Source organism: Corythoichthys intestinalis, chromosome 11 (genome assembly GCF_030265065.1).
Source record: "Corythoichthys intestinalis isolate RoL2023-P3 chromosome 11, ASM3026506v1, whole genome shotgun sequence".
NCBI classification, from domain to species: domain Eukaryota; kingdom Metazoa; phylum Chordata; class Actinopteri; order Syngnathiformes; family Syngnathidae; genus Corythoichthys; species Corythoichthys intestinalis.
Genome location: NC_080405.1, coordinates 8,379,481 through 8,395,311, shown reverse-complemented (window position 1 = coordinate 8,395,311; position 15,831 = coordinate 8,379,481). Strand labels below are relative to the sequence as shown.

Genomic DNA, 15,831 nt, shown 5'->3' with positions numbered 1-15,831 from the left:
ATAAATATATATATATATATATATATATATATATATATATATATATATATATATATATATATATATATATATATATATATTTTTTTTTTTTTTTTTTTTTTAAGTTAGAAGTCCGGCCCAAGTCCGACATTTGGGGCGCGACCCGGCCCAAAATTCGGGTCGGCTCGGGTTGGGGCTTAAGATCTATCCACAGCAAAAAAAATTTATTTATTTATTTAAAAATTATAGGTCCAATGCAACGGAAAATTGATCAGATATTTAAGAGAAAGGAAAGAGTTGATTAAGTTTGTTTTGTATTATTTTATTTGGGTGGTTCAGAACACCTCCCATGTTAATGTGCACTTAATCTTGTTCATTTATGTAAGGCTACTTATTTATTTCCTTATGATTAAAAAATGGTAAATGGTGTTAAACTTATATAGCGCTTTTCCACCTTTCAAGGCGCTCAAAGCGCTTTACACTATCTCGCCATTCACCTACTGGTGACACAGCACCAGGAGCAACGTGGGGTTCAGTATCTTGCTCAAGGATACTTAGGCGAGTTCATCAGGGCGAAGAATCGAACCCACAACCTCTGGGTTGGGGGACAACTACTCTACCACTGAGCCACGACACCCCACAAAAATGTTTGCTTTGTCTTCAAAATATATTCCATTTCACTGTGCAGAAGTCATTTGCACTTTTTAAAAAATGTATTTTACTTTTATTTTAAAAAAGCCAGTGTTTACAGTATATTAGCTTCAAATTTTAAAGTATATCCTATGTTCTTGAATAGTTAAAATTTTGTTTTGCTTTTAAATTTGAGGAAATATTTAAAAAAAAAAAATAGATGACGTTTTACATGGAATTTTGTAAATCAGTGAAAAAAATACACTATTTTTTAATGCAAATCAGTTTCTCATTTATGCCTTGTTCCCGTGTAATGCAGCAGCCTAATGCATGTATGAAATTCATTCAGCCATTCATTTTCTGAGCCGCTTAAGCTCACGAAGGTCACGGGGGCGCTGGAGCCAAGGGAGTTCCGGCAAGAAGTTCAAGCCACTTTCACCCCTGGCTATACCTACCATTGAACATAAAGGGTGAAAAATGTAAGTTAAAATGCTTGCTTTCTTTAGTAAAAGCCCCTAAAAAAAAAGTGAAGTCCTTGAGGTTTTGAGAACTTAATCAGTTCCAGCTATTTTAGAGGTTAAAAAAAAAACATTTTGACATATTTAAAATAGTACATGTGGCGTGGCCCATAAGGTAACAAACCTAATTCACAATCTTTTAGTTATTCCAGTAGGCTTTTAAACCAAATAAGACGTTTGGTAAAGAACCATTATAGTATATATATACAATATGAAAAACAAACACATTTGGTCACTTAGTTTTATTTCTTCATGGAGGCAAACAGTAGTTTATTGTGAAAAAGGCAATCCCCCCCCCTCAATGTTTTCCATCCATCAGAGGCATTTCAGGTTGTCTACATTTGGTCCAAGTGCGTCATCACTTTGAGATCAGAACATTTAATAGACGTAGTTGCTGGTGTGCAGAGACTGCATGGAGGCCTGGTCGGCTGAGCCTGTGGCCTTGTACTCCCCTTTAGCAGCCTGGCCATTGATCTGAGGAGAGTTAATCATTAGCAATCCTACCTATGCCACATGATGTGACAAACAACTTGAGAGAAATCATTTACCAGCCAGAATAAAGTTAGATAACGCAAGATAACTGTGGTTTAATACTTTGCCAGTGTTCATTGCCATCTTGGCGAGCTTACCTTAGCCCTTTTGCAGAAAACTTCCTGTGCGGCAGCCTTGTTGGCAGCTTTGCCTTGCCAGGCTGCGAGGGTGGACGCCTGCAGCGCACGGCCGTACGAGAAAGTGAGCTTCCAGGGGCGATGCAGCGGCACCTGGTTGATTGCGTTCAAGTTGAGTGAGGCTTCCTCCTCGCTCTGGCCCCCGGAGAGGAAGCAAATACCTGCAAAGTAAAAGAAAGTAACATGAATAAATGAAGGGCAGCGTGATTCCCAACCAGAGTTTGGTAGTAACATGTTACATTTACTTGTGCATCATTTTGAAAAAATTTTATTTCTTAGAGAAGTTTTATCACACAATATTTTTCACTTTTACCTGAGTAGATTTGCGAGGAAGAAACACTGCTCTTACTCTGCTACTTTGGGCTACACTCGAGTCGTTACATTTTTCCTCTTTATTCTCTTTATTTTTGTCAGAGATGCCGATAGTAGCTGTCCCAGTTTCACAGATGAGACGTTGCAACAATTACCACATGACTCCATTATACTAATCAGAGGTAGCCATTTTTTTTCTTCACTAGAGAGCACTCTTTGGATGGGTGATGTTTCATAGTGTTGTTCTGGTCTGAATTTGATGATTTTTGTGCCATCTCTTTGGCCTAATATGGTCATGTACTACAGGGGTTGGAAAAAAATAATGGAAACACGTTTTTTTAAAAATCAACAAAAACATGTAATATGGTGTAGGTCTGCCTTTTGCGGCAATTATGGCCTCAATTCACCTAGGTATTGTGAATTGTTACCATAGGAATTTTAAGCCATTCTTCAGTTAGAACACCCTCTAACTCTTTTAGAGACGATGGCGGTTGGAATCAACGTCTTAATTGAATCTCTAAAATTGACTATAAATGCTCAATAATGTTGAGGTCTGGGGACTGTGCCTGCCATACGAGATGCTCAACTTCATTAGAATGTTCCTCATGCCATTCTTTAATGTTCAATGATTAGAAAATGTTAGGCGTTTCCATTGGTTATAAGTACAGTTTAATAATAACGGTTTCTATAGATCAATGTTTTTCAACCACTTTGCTGTGGAACACCGTGGTGTAGTGTCTGGTGTGCCGTGAAAAATCATGCACTTCCACCTTATTGATTTAAAAAATTTGGGGGAAATTGAATCCGCAAATATGCCGTTGCTGAGTGTACTGTCCAATGGTCGGTAATCATGCAATACTCTTCCATATCAGTAGGTGTCAATAGATCGCTAATTACTTTGTTTAGTGATGCGTAAGAGGGGCATTGGGGCAAGCGACCTGTGGCTAGCTAGCAATACTACAACGGTGACAGTGATGGTAAAGGTTTTCAAATAGGAGCGAGGCTAAATAAGAAATGGACAAAATTCATTGAAATGCCATTAAAAGGAAGCAAAGACCATTTGTTCTCTTGTATAAAGCTATAAGCAAACGCCATCTTTCATTGGGATTTGTGCTAAAATGTAAAGAAGAACTGAACATAGCGGGATTGACTTTCAACAGGGATGCACTGATACCAACTCCAATACAGAAGCCCAGGTGACACACTGAGTGAGTAAAACTAAGTGCCGCAACGATTAATTGATTAACTCGAGTAATTCCATTAGAAAAAAGATTCGAACTAAATTCTGCTGCTTCGAGTATTCGTTTAATTAAAGTGGCGTTGTAATGGTTTGTTTTGAAAGTGTTTGCATTTAGTTTTATTGATTTGGGTGGATACCCTGCCCCTAGTGCAAACAGTGAATTTGACACATTTGACTCATTTCACATGGCTAAATCCAGCTGCTCCCTGTTAAGACCAACATAAGCTAATTTTTTGTTTGCGTTGTTTTTTTTTTTTATGCATTCGTAATTTAGTTAATAGGTATATTTAGCCATTTTATGGTGGAATATGTGTTTGAATCATTTGTTATGAGCATTGTAAAACAAAACCGTAAGCGTTTTAAGCTAGCGGACTTTTGCTATGTAAGTTAGCCAATTGTTCTTTTGTTGTCTGTTGTTGTTTGTAATTTATCATTTTTCTATACAGTTTGAGGCTTAACTCAGGTATTTTTATTTTTTTATGTTCCATATCTGATTACTCAAACTAACTAGACACAACTTTGTAATGTTAATATAGGTTACAGAAATTAATCCATTTTTTTGGCTGGTGACATGCCTTGAGATTTTTTCATGACAAAAGTGTGCCGTTGCTCAAAAAAGGTTGAAAAACACTGCTATAGATGATGAAAAATCAGACATTGTAAGCAGTTACTGACGACTTTTCAACAACTACTTTTTTTCTTAAGTCAATTTTTGGATGACTACGTTTACTTTTGAGTAATATTAGTTAGAAGTATAGCTACTCTTACTTGAGTAAAATTTTTGGCTACTCTGTCCACCTCTGTTCCCAACTAGGGTACCACCTCTGCATAACACTTACCCGGCACCGCGGCTGGCACAGTGCGCCTCAGAGCCGTCACGGTAGCCATGGCGACCTCCTGAGGCGTGAACTTCTGGGTGCAGGAGTGTCCGGCGGTAACCATGTTGGGCTTCAGCAGCGTTCCCTCCAGGTACACGTGGTGATCAGACAGCGCCTTGTACACGGCAGCCAGAACCTGAAGATGACCACACATAACATCGTGACATCTATGTTATCCTCAGGGAAAAATATGTATTTAAAAGATTGTCCACCTACCTTTTCTGTGACATACTGGCATCGCTGCAAGTCATGGGCACCATCAGGAAGAATCTCTGGTTCCACAATAGGCACCAGTCCATTCTGATAAAAAGGATAAGTGGGATATGTTACCTTTTCCAATAGCAACAGTTTGGGCAACTTCCTTAACGCTCACAGAAAATAATGCAGAAGTCTTAACACAATTTAAGCTAGATTTGACCCAGTCACATATTTTAGCACCCGTGTTCGAGCCACCTGATTTTGAGGATCTGCTGATACAGAGAGCCGATCATATACCGGGCAATTAATTTCTTTAATATTATTATTAACAACAATTAATCGATTCACTCCAGTAATTCGGTTAGATAAAAAAACATTCGAATTTTGCTGCTTTTTATTAGAGTGGCGCTGTAATGGTTTGTTTTGAAAGTGTTTGCAACAATTTATTTATTTGGGTGGATACACTATCCTCTAGTGGCAACAGTGAATATGACATACAGCGGTACCTCTACTTACGAACGTCTCTACTTACAGAATTTTCAGGTTTAGACACGCCTCAACAGGAAAATATTGCCTCTTGTTACGAAAGAAATTTCAGGATATAAAAAGGCAAAAATACAGAATGGCATGTATTTGCAGCTTGTAATCTACTAATAGCTGCTCTGCCATTGGCTATTGCGAAGCATTCATGGCATCCAATTGGCTAAGAAGGACCTCTACTGTATGTGTGTATCCCAGTTTCCTCTTCATTCACCCCTCGTGTTTCAACAGCTTTACATGAGTGTATTAAATTTTATGAACACGTGTTTGAACGATTTGGAAAAAAAAAAAAAAAACGCGAGCATTTTACAACATTTAATATAACTGACTTTTGCTATGCAAGTTTGCCAATTGTTCTTTTGTTGTACTCATTTATTTATGTTTTTTAAAATTGTTTTAGGCTAAACTCGGGTATTTTAATTTATTTCTAAATGAAAATTCAATCCTGCATAGTTTGAGGAAACACTCGGGAATTTTATTTTGTGTTCACATTTGATGCTTTTTGAAAGTGCAATCTTTTGTTTTAAATCTCCTAAAATTGACGCGTTAAATATTCCTAATCAGATTACTCGAACTGAAGTGTTGATAGATTAATCGACTACTAAAATAATCGATAGCTGCAGCCCAAGCTGTTATTAATTTATTAGAAATTTATTACAAAATATGCTTTTTTTTGTTTTGGAAATATCCTTGTTCATCTTGGGTAAATATTTTTTCACCCAATTCCGATCTTTAAAAATATTTTATGGAACAAAAACGTACGTTTTTTTTTTTTTTACATCTTTGAACATATTACCGGTATTTTGTAGCCCTTAAATAAAAAATTAATCTTAAAAACACAGTCTATATCATCAGATTCTGATCTTTGACAAATGCCTTGCTCCGGCTTGATCACGTGATCTGATCGGGGACATCCCTAATCATTATACCTCTGGATTATTTTGTTGTTTGTAGCCCTCAACTCTTTCACTGCCATTGACAGCAATAGGGGTTAAATTTATTTCAAATGGGAAGGTCCTCATCGAAGGATAATGTTTCGCTGCCAACCCTCCTATTCACAATTGGTTGGACGTCTATCGCTATTCAATGGCAGGCAATAAGTTAGTACCTAAACAAATAAATAATAAATGAATACATTTTCAAAAGCAGATCTTTTTCATGCGATTCCGATCTTCAAAAAAAGGACTTAATCAGATCTGATTTCTGATCACGTGATCAGAAACTTCCCTAATCTAGGCATTCTGTATGCAAGCTCCATTGCTCAAATCCCGAGTACCATTGCAGTAGTCAAGTGAGTAATGCCAACCTGTTGGCAGATGCTAGCATATCTGGCCAGTACGTTGGCATTCTCAGCGATGGCAAGAGGTGTGGGGCAGCTGTCAGAGATCTTCAGCACACACCTCCACTTGGCAAAGTCGCAGCCGTCCTTCTTGTACTGGGCGCAGCGCTCCGAGAGGCCGTCGAGACCTGTGGGAAAAACGGTAAGATGAGCGACGGCGGCTAAAGAAGTCAACTGGGATCATTTTTACCTTGCGTGGTTGTCTCGCCATCCGTTCCGTTTAAAGCAGCTGTGCCCTTGTCCACCTGAAGAAGGAAACTGACTTTTAAAATCAAACAACACAGTAGAGGGTAAACTCTGTCCAAATAAATAATATATGTAAAAGTTATCACCCCATTTGCACTACTAAATGGAGAAAAAGAGTACGCTCCCTCACCTTGATGCCTACAACAATGCCCCTTTCTTTGATGACTTGGGGGAAGGGCTTCCCGCTGTCTGACTTCTGGTAAAGCGTCTCGTGGAACAGAATGACCCCTCCGATTGAGTCAGGGACCGGGTCGGCAGATGTAAAGAGGAGGTCGCGGAAGCATCGACGGTTTTCCTCGGTGTTTTCCACGTTGATATTCTGGAGACGCTTTCCCATAGTGCCTTAAACGGAGAGGGGGGAAAAAAAAATCAGTGATCGACAATTCAATTCGTAATTTTTGCACTATAAGGCCCACCTGACTATAGGTCAGTATCTTGAAAATGCCAGGTTTGCATGTTACCGTGTTTTGAATCCCCCTAGTGGTGAGTTGCAATTTGTTATTTTTCTGATCAGGCATATTTTGGCACCTAACGAAAGTTAATACCCACGTTAACAATAGAAAGAGAAAAATAAAAGCATTGTTGAGGAAGAGCAAGTTTTAGGTCTCATTAATTCGGGACGGGCATAATTATAGTTCAAACCGGACTATCTGCAGTGGTATCCATTCTTCAAGTCACACCAGTCAAGCTATATTTTACAATATCTTTTCATGGGACAACGCTGACAAAATGACACTATGAAAAGTAGTCTGTGTGCAGCTTCTATAATAGAGTTGATTTATTTTCCCCTCAAAATAACTCAAAATATAGCCATTAACATCTAAACCCCTGTCAACCAAAGTGAGTACACCCCTTAGTGAAAGTTGTCAATATTAACTCCTTCACTCCCAGCCATTTTCACCGGTGCAACCGCCTTCACTGCTGGCTGTTTTACTGGATTTTGACTGATTTTTGCAAGGCCCACAGAAAATTTTGTTCTATTGCTATGTAAACATGGAACACACCAAAAGAAAGATTAGACTCTCTTCTTACAGCAGGAAAAAAAAGTAAGTTCATATCTTTTTCCATTCTTTAGAAATCAGCATTAGAAAACTTCCCAATTTCTGATGAAAAAACTGAGAAATTGAGCTTTTTGCGAAAGCATACATTTCAAACATAACTGACTTTAACACGGCTATTTTTTGCTTTAGTGACATTCCAAACATCTGAATAATGTTTTCCTTTTACAAAATATCAAACAACAAGATGAATAGAGCTTTTTGATAGCAAAGTAACAATTTATTTACACATAACTAACTGAGAAATGATGCTGTTGTGGCTGCGACAGCCGGGTAAACTTTTCCCTCATCGCCGCCTGTGTCATAAAGATGGATTTTTTTTTGTCTCTGCGGGGTCTGCTCGGGGAGCAGAACGGACTCAACAGCATCTTCCGCTGCACTGGTGGTCCCGGTCGTTCTGCTCTGTTGTCTAGCGCCTGGCATCCAGGGCATCCTCTAGGTTGTTCTCCATTCGGTCGTCTTCCGCCAGCGCCCCGGCCGTGCGGCCCGGCCGTTCGTTGCCGTTGAATCGGGTTGCGGGTCTTACCAAATGTGCTACTGCCCTCCAGTGGCCAGTTTTGTTGCTTTAAAATGGATTTTCAGCTTTGTGCTTTGAAGCTAAATTGAATCAGAACCTAGAGATGTGTCTTGTAAAAAAAACATGTAAAAGACGTATAAATACGTCTTTGGGACACTGAAACAATTAAAAATAAAACATTTATACGTTTTTGGGAGCAAATGAGTAAACATACGTACAACATATCACCTGTCAATATTTTGTGTGGCCACCACTATTATCTAGAACTGCCTTTACTCTCCTGGGCATTAAGTTGACCAGAGCTTCACAGGTTGCCACTGGAATGCTCTTCCGAAACTCCTCCATGACGACGCTGCAGAGCTGACGGAGAGTTGAGACCTTCGCGCACCTCCACCTTCTGCTTGAGGATCCCCCAAAGATGTTCTATTGGGTTAAACTCTGGAGACATGCTTGGCCAGTCCATCACCTTTACCCTCAGCCTCTACAGTAAAGTTAAATCTTCGTCTCATCAGACCATAGGACATGGTTCCAGTAATCCATGTGCTTTGTTGACATGTCTTCAGCAAACTGATTGCGGGCTTTCTTGTGTACTGTCTTAAGAAGAGGCTTCCTCCTGGGGAGACAGCCATGCACACCAATTTGAAGTAGAGTGCGGCGTATGGTCAGAGCACTAACAGGCTGACAGCACTCCTGCGACGATCTTTCAAAGAAAGCATTTGGATGTGACACTCAGCACGTGCGCTCAGCTTCTTTGGACGAACAACCAGAGGCCTGTTGTGAGTGGACCCTGCTCTTTTAAAACGCTGGCTGGCTGATCTAAGCCACTGTGCTGCAGCTCTGTTTCAGGGTGTTGGCAATCTTCTTGTAGCCTTGGCCATCTTCATGTAGTGTAACAATACTAAGATCCTAAGGGAGTTCTTTGCCATGTGGTGCCATGTTGGAACTTTCAGTGACCACTATTAGAGAGTGTGAGAATTGCACTACAAATTTGAACACAAGTGCTCCCTATGCACACCTGGACCTAGTAACACTAACGAGTCACATGACATTTTGGAGGGAAAATGAAAAGGAGTACTCAATTTGGACATTTAGAGATGTCGTTTCTAAGGGGTGTACTCACTTTTGTTGCCAGGGGTTTAGATATTAATGGCTATATTTTGAGTTATTTTGAGGGGAAAATAAATTAACTATTATATAATCTGCACACAGACTACAACTAGCCACCATGAAGCTTTTAACCACTTGGCTGCTGCCACCTGCTGTCGACACTTGTTGTCCAACATGCCTCCTAGCATGCATTGCAGCGCTACAAATTTAAATAACAATGAAAATTCATGTTCTGTGCTAATTATGTCTTTGGTTACTGTTCCAGTTGTTTCATTAATTGCTTGTTATGGTATTTGGTAACACTTTATTTGACAGTGGCACCATAAGATTGTCATTACACAATCATAATTATGACATGACACTGTCATGAGCATTAGTCAATGCTTATAACAGGTGTCATTTAGTGTTATCCGGCAAATGATCTCACTTTTGAATGGATGTAAAAGATCCAAGCTGGACATAAATGGAGTTCGTGACATAATTTGCCGGAGGTTACTGTCATAAGCATTCAGTGATGCCCATGATCGTGTCATGTCATAATTATGACAGTCTGATGACGCTGCTGTCAAAAAAAGTGTTACCTATCAACCCAAATAAATCAACAAATAAGACTCACTGGACTATATGCCGCAGGATTCAAAATGAAGGAAAAAAGTAGCGGCTTATAGTCCGAAAATTACAGTATTAGCTATGTGTGAACTGACCGGTCGACTCATCTGCTGCTAGGATTCCCTTCCCCGGGAACACAATCTTCTGGGCGATTTCAGAGAGCTCCTTCTTCTGAGCAGGGGAGAGAGACGGGAATTGGCGAGCCATCCTGGAAGGGAAACAAACAGGTTATTTAGGAAGTGAATAACACAAGATCTACTGAAGGTATGAGGAAGATGTTTTGCTATGGTTCGGTATCATTGACTAATTTTGTTGCGTCACATCTGAAAACCTTTAGCTCGGTTGAGTTATTTCCTTCCTAATGTGCAACCAGTGGTGGGAAAAGAGCAACTACGTACCTACTAGATTTCATTTTATTAGTAACTTTGCTTTTACTCCCTATTCAGTACGTTGTCAAAGTACACTTGTAAACTTCCAACATCTGCAGATGAAGACAGTACTTTAAAAAAAAGACTAGCGTAGGTAAATTCACACAGTTTACCATTTCACGGCCACTCATTCAATCTGTATAGGGTATAATATTTAAAAGAGGTCGATATTATGCTGCAACGATTAATCAATTAACTCAAATATTGGACTAGAAAAAAAGATTCGAATTTAATTAAACAAATACTCGAAGCGGCAAAATTTAAGTGGCGTTGTAATGGTTAATTTTGAAAGTGGTTGTATTTAGTTTTATTGATTTCGGTGGATACACTGCCCTCTAGTCTGCCTCATTTCACATGGCTGAATCCAGCTGCTCTATGTTAAGACCAACATAAGCCAAGTTTTTTTGTTTTTTTTTAATGCATTCGTAATTTAGTTTATCAGTATACAGTATCTAGCCGTTTTTTGTGTGAATGTTTCTGAACCATTTGTTAAGAGCATTGTAAAAAAAACAACAATGTTTTATAGCATTTAAGCTAGCAGACTTTTGCTATGTAAGTTAGCCAATTGTGCTTTAGTTGTACATAGATCCTTATCTATTTAAATTTTTTATACCGTTTGAGGCCCAGCTCAGGTATTTTGATTTTTCATGTTTCTTATCCGATTACTTGAACTAACTAGTTCATTGAATAATCGACTACTAAAATAATTAATAGCTGCAGCCCTAGTTGACATATCGACTTTTTCCCTACATCGGCCGATTAGCAGACAAAAGAAGCTGATTAAAAAAAAAAGGATTTTGATCAGGCATCATTGTGGGCAACTTTGGCCACCGCTGACTGACTGTAGGACCCCGGAAGGACCCTGCTACAGGAAGCTTCAGGCTTGCCTGTTTTGTAAATATTGTAAGATTTTGTTTTGCATGAGAGAATATGCAATGTCCTGGACGCCTCCCTGGAGAGGTGTTCCGGGCATGTCCCACCGGTGGGAGGCCCCGGGGTCGACCCAGGACACGCTGGAGAGACTATGTCACTCGGCTGGCCTGGGAACGCCTTGGAATCCCACCGGAGGAGCTGGCTGAAGTGGCTTGGGAGAGGGAAGTCTGGGCTTCCCTGCCAAAACTGCTGCCCCCGCGACCCGACCCCGGACTAAGCGGAAGATAATGGATGGATGGATGAATATGCAATGTTGCTTTAACCTTTTAAGGTGTTTACCGAGAGATCCTTACACTCTAAATGTAACACGTAGCATTAGCATAGCATTCGCGTTAGCATGGCAAGCTCTCACTTGTTTACATCTCTTGTCGTGACGTCCTGGTGGGTTTAATGTTTGAAAATAATTTACTGTTCTTGCTGAGCGTTTATAATCATAAAAAGAACTGCTGCGTTCATTGATTTGCTAACACTACACCAAATTAATACTTTAGGTCTCAGGTCATTGTTGTAAATTTGAATCTGTTGAAGCAATTTTTTTTTTAAATTGCCTTTCATAAGCTACGCGCTTTAAAAATAATGTATATCGGGCACAAATATGGGCTTACAAAATCGGCTATGGATATCGGCAATCCCCTGAATTTAATTATTTTAATTCAAGTGTAATTTTATTTGTTCATAGACCTATTTAAATAATTGAATAGATACAATAATACTTAATCATAATAATAAAACAAGTAATTTGCAGTAGTGGAATGTAACGAAGTAAAAGTACTTCGCTACTGTACATTTTTGTGTATATATATACACACACACACACACACACTTAATATAAGTATAACACCAACACCAACCAACCAACCAAAAGAAACTGCTGTATTTTAAGCCAAAAGAACTGTTGTGTTTGATAGAACAATATGTCTATATGCTGCCATAGCAGATTCATGGCGCATTAAGCCCCCAAACTATTTTTAATTTGCCCGTTTTACCCTAAAAACCCCCGTTTACAGATGTCGCGCAACCGCTTTTGTTTAAACCCAGCCATAAAACGAAGGTGATTAATTATATTTATTATTCGAAATGTCTGTCATTTTTAGCTTAAAATCATTAATTGATGTCTAATATTTTGTCTAAAAAAATAAAAAAACGACTAAAGAATTACTCGCATAACTTTTAAACAAATTACTCCACAATGAAAAATGTTATATTACCATGTTTCACCCATAAAATCCCTCAAAAATCCAGCTGTGGCCATTCACAGCTGTGTCTTGACAGTCTGTGATACATGCTACATGGGTTTTTATTATATATATATATATATATATATATATATATATATATATATATATATACACATACACACACACACACACACACACATATGGTGGAAAACACTTTTCTGGGGGAAGAAATTTTTTTTTTTTTTTTTTTAAATGTTTTTTAAACAGCAAAACCCCATCTGGAGGTGAGAGCACACGAGAGCAGAGTTACAGATGCCATGACGTTCACGAGATATTACCACGTATTTACCCTGTTTCCATCCAAAAAGTCCACGTAGCATGCATCACTGAGTGTCAAGACACAGCTATGAATGGCCACAGCCGGATTTTGGGGGGATTTTATGGGTGAAACATGGTAATATAACAAGGGTCGCGATGCAGAAATCGCAGACATCAAAGAGTGGTTGAGATTTTCTTTTTCATATATTTACCCTTTTAAACGTTTTTTTTTTTTCTTTTTTCATTTGGATCGATTATTTATCCTCCAACATGTCGGAGAAAATGCGACAGTAACAAAAAAATTACAATTAATCGATAGTTATGAGGTAGATATCCGTGACTTTTTTACAGACGCCATTTTTTTCCATTGTGGAGTAATTTGTTCAAAAGTTATGCGAGTGAGTAATTCTTTAGTCGTTTTTTTTTTTTTTTTTAACGAAATATTCAACATCAATTAATGATTCTAAGCTAAAAACAACAGACATTTTGAATAATAAATATAATTACCTTCTTTTTATGGCTGGGTTGAAACAAAAGCGGTTGCGCGACGTCTGTAAACGGGGGTTTTCAGGGTAAAATGGACAAGTTAAAAATAGTTGGGGGGCTTAATACGCCATGAATCTGCTATGGCAGCATATAGACATGCTGTTCTATCAAACACAACAGTTGTTTTGGCTTAAAATACAGCAGTTTCTTTTAAAGAGGAGTGCAAGAGCAGAAACTGCTTTTTCAGTCTTGTGTGTGTTTTCCGCCATATATATTATACATACATATACACACTGCATAAAGTCTTTGCGCCTATGAATAGAGCAAAGATTTGTGGGCACACCTTACCAGTTACAACCTTAACTTTACATAGCTGGTGAATTAATGAGTTGCATTAGTGTTTTATTAATGCACAAAACAGTGACGTGATCTGCCTTTTAAAAGGAAGTAACACGTTTTTGTGAAATCTTGCAAGCCCTAGAATAAATTTCAAATATTCATTTATTTCAAGTAAACCTGAGCCGCATGTGACTCGGGAGCCGCGGTTTGCTGAACCCTGACCTACCCTTACCCTAAAAAGGTGAGTACTTCATTCACCACTGGTCATTTGTCCAATAGAGGATTAAGAAAATGTTGGCTCTAAGAATGACTCGTGGCAAATCTGTTTTATCAATACAAATGTTTCATATTTCTACTAAGCGTTTGTACATAAATTGCTTTCTTTCTTTTTTTTCCAAAAAGACAAATATTACTTGTGATGTAAGGTAGCAATCCAAAGCATTACATAAAAGGACTATTTTAAATCAAAGTTTGCATTGGCTCCGCAGTTCACAATTTGCAGGAGATTTCTTTGCACCAAGTCACGAAAGCGACTGGCGTATTGGACTCATGCTGACGCGTCAACACTCGCCCGAATGTTGATTCAGTAAAGAAATCGCCACATGATTCAGCTTGCAAGAGCTGAGAACTCGTCCAGCAACTTCCGGAAACTTTCCACACGTTCGACTCTTGCTCCTAAAATACGAGTCCTCATCGAACCACAATGAAAGGGCAGTAAACGTATTACTTACTTGACAGCAGGAACGATGTTGCGTTGGTATCAAACTTGAAAGTGGAGGCCGATGGGAGCGCCCAAAGGTGTTTTTAAGCGAGAGGAGGAGGAGGAACTACCGATGTGATGTGGCGGGGTGTGCCTTACCCCGGAAATGCAATTGGCCCAAAGCGGACAGACATGGGCGGTGTTAAGAGGCATCAATAGTGCTCCTGTTTGGACTTTGAGGGCAAGGGGGGGCAGAAGTGAAAACAATCAAAGAGAACACAATGTGTCATCTGAGCAATAGGTTGACGCTCCAATGTGGCTCACGACTGAGTGCAATGTCGCAATACAGGTTTTTGCCAGTGCAAATGGAGAAAAGTGCCTCGGAGCTTCATTGGGAGTTTGTTGTTCTCAATGGTGTAATAACACTACTAACGTTTCAGGATGCTTAAATTGTCCCCACCAACTTTTAAGCAACATTATTTGCATTATATTATGCTGGTCCATTTTTTCCCCCCTCTCAAACGCATGTTTGATTGGCTGATGACTTGACACGCCCGCCCGCCGCCACACTGACACACGCATACTCATCACGCAGCCCCAGCAGATTCATATCAGGTTTTTTTGGCCAGCAGCAGCCACTTTAAGTAATGTAAAAGGACATCAATGTTGTGGAGGTGGGGGAAGTCCAACCTGACTCACAGTTAGCATAACATCAGGGGTCGCGTTAACCGAATATTTTCCGTCGTTGACCGATCTTTTAAAATGGTGACGGAAAAAACTGAAGTCCACCTGTCACAGGGTGGCGAGTGAGCATATTAATTAGCTATTGTCTCTCTTGATGCATGACGTCGTTGGCCTTACTCTGAAAAATGTCAAGGCAACTGAGTGTCCGAAGTTTCTTCAAAAAGACGATGGTGTTGATAAAAGAGGTGAAAAAACAGGGACTGCACAAGCGGGCATGCAATTCAAGTCCATGCGCACCAGGAGGAAGGTGTAAGACTCCGTTCAAGCCACAGCAGGTGAACTGTTAATTTCATTGTTCTATATGTAGCCTACCTACTGGGGCCACAGTCAGCTGTTTTTGTCACTGCGGAGAAAAAGTTACATATTCATCTGCTCGATGTGTGATGGCACGGTGTGGATTCTCTGTTAAGCTTGTTCGGACAGAATATTAATTTAAAATGAATGAAAACTAAATACTATTGAATATGTTGAAGCGGTATGCAATGTTAAGAGTCTTGTTAGCTCGAATTGCTGTGTCCAGCCGCTGTAGCTCTGCTGCTCTCTGTGAACTCTCTATTCAAGCCGGAACGCGTGCGGCTCTTAAGTGTCTCTGTCACGTGACTGTGTCGTAGCCGCTAACGCGCTCGGCCAAATGGACACACAAGTACCGAAGGTGAATTATGCCAAACAAAGGGTCACCACAATGTCATTATCATCATTTAAAAAAATATAAGTGACGGGTAAAAATAGATTATGACCGGATTTTTATGACCCTGTCAGTCAAAATGAAAGACAACGAAAAAGTCTAGTGCAACCTCTGCATAACATTAACTCATTTGCTCCCAAAAACAGCACGGCCTGGGCGCCGGCGGAAGGATGCCAGGCGG

At 39.4% G+C, this 15,831-nt stretch overlaps 1 protein-coding gene across 1 annotated transcript; it reads right to left on the bottom strand.

The window, feature by feature from the left end:
- Window positions 1-1,354: 1,354 nt before the first annotated feature.
- aldob (aldolase b, fructose-bisphosphate) lies at window positions 1,355-14,407 on the bottom strand. Its single transcript, XM_057850972.1, has 9 exons — window positions 14,253-14,407; window positions 9,935-10,047; window positions 6,679-6,890; window positions 6,493-6,547; window positions 6,270-6,430; window positions 4,442-4,525; window positions 4,187-4,361; window positions 1,757-1,956; window positions 1,355-1,601 (listed from the first exon to the last, which is right to left on the bottom strand). Exons 2-9 carry the CDS (start codon window positions 10,044-10,046, stop codon window positions 1,506-1,508), a joined length of 1,095 nt encoding a protein of 364 aa, XP_057706955.1. The 5' UTR covers window position 10,047; window positions 14,253-14,407; the 3' UTR covers window positions 1,355-1,505.
- Window positions 14,408-15,831: the final 1,424 nt, after the last annotated feature.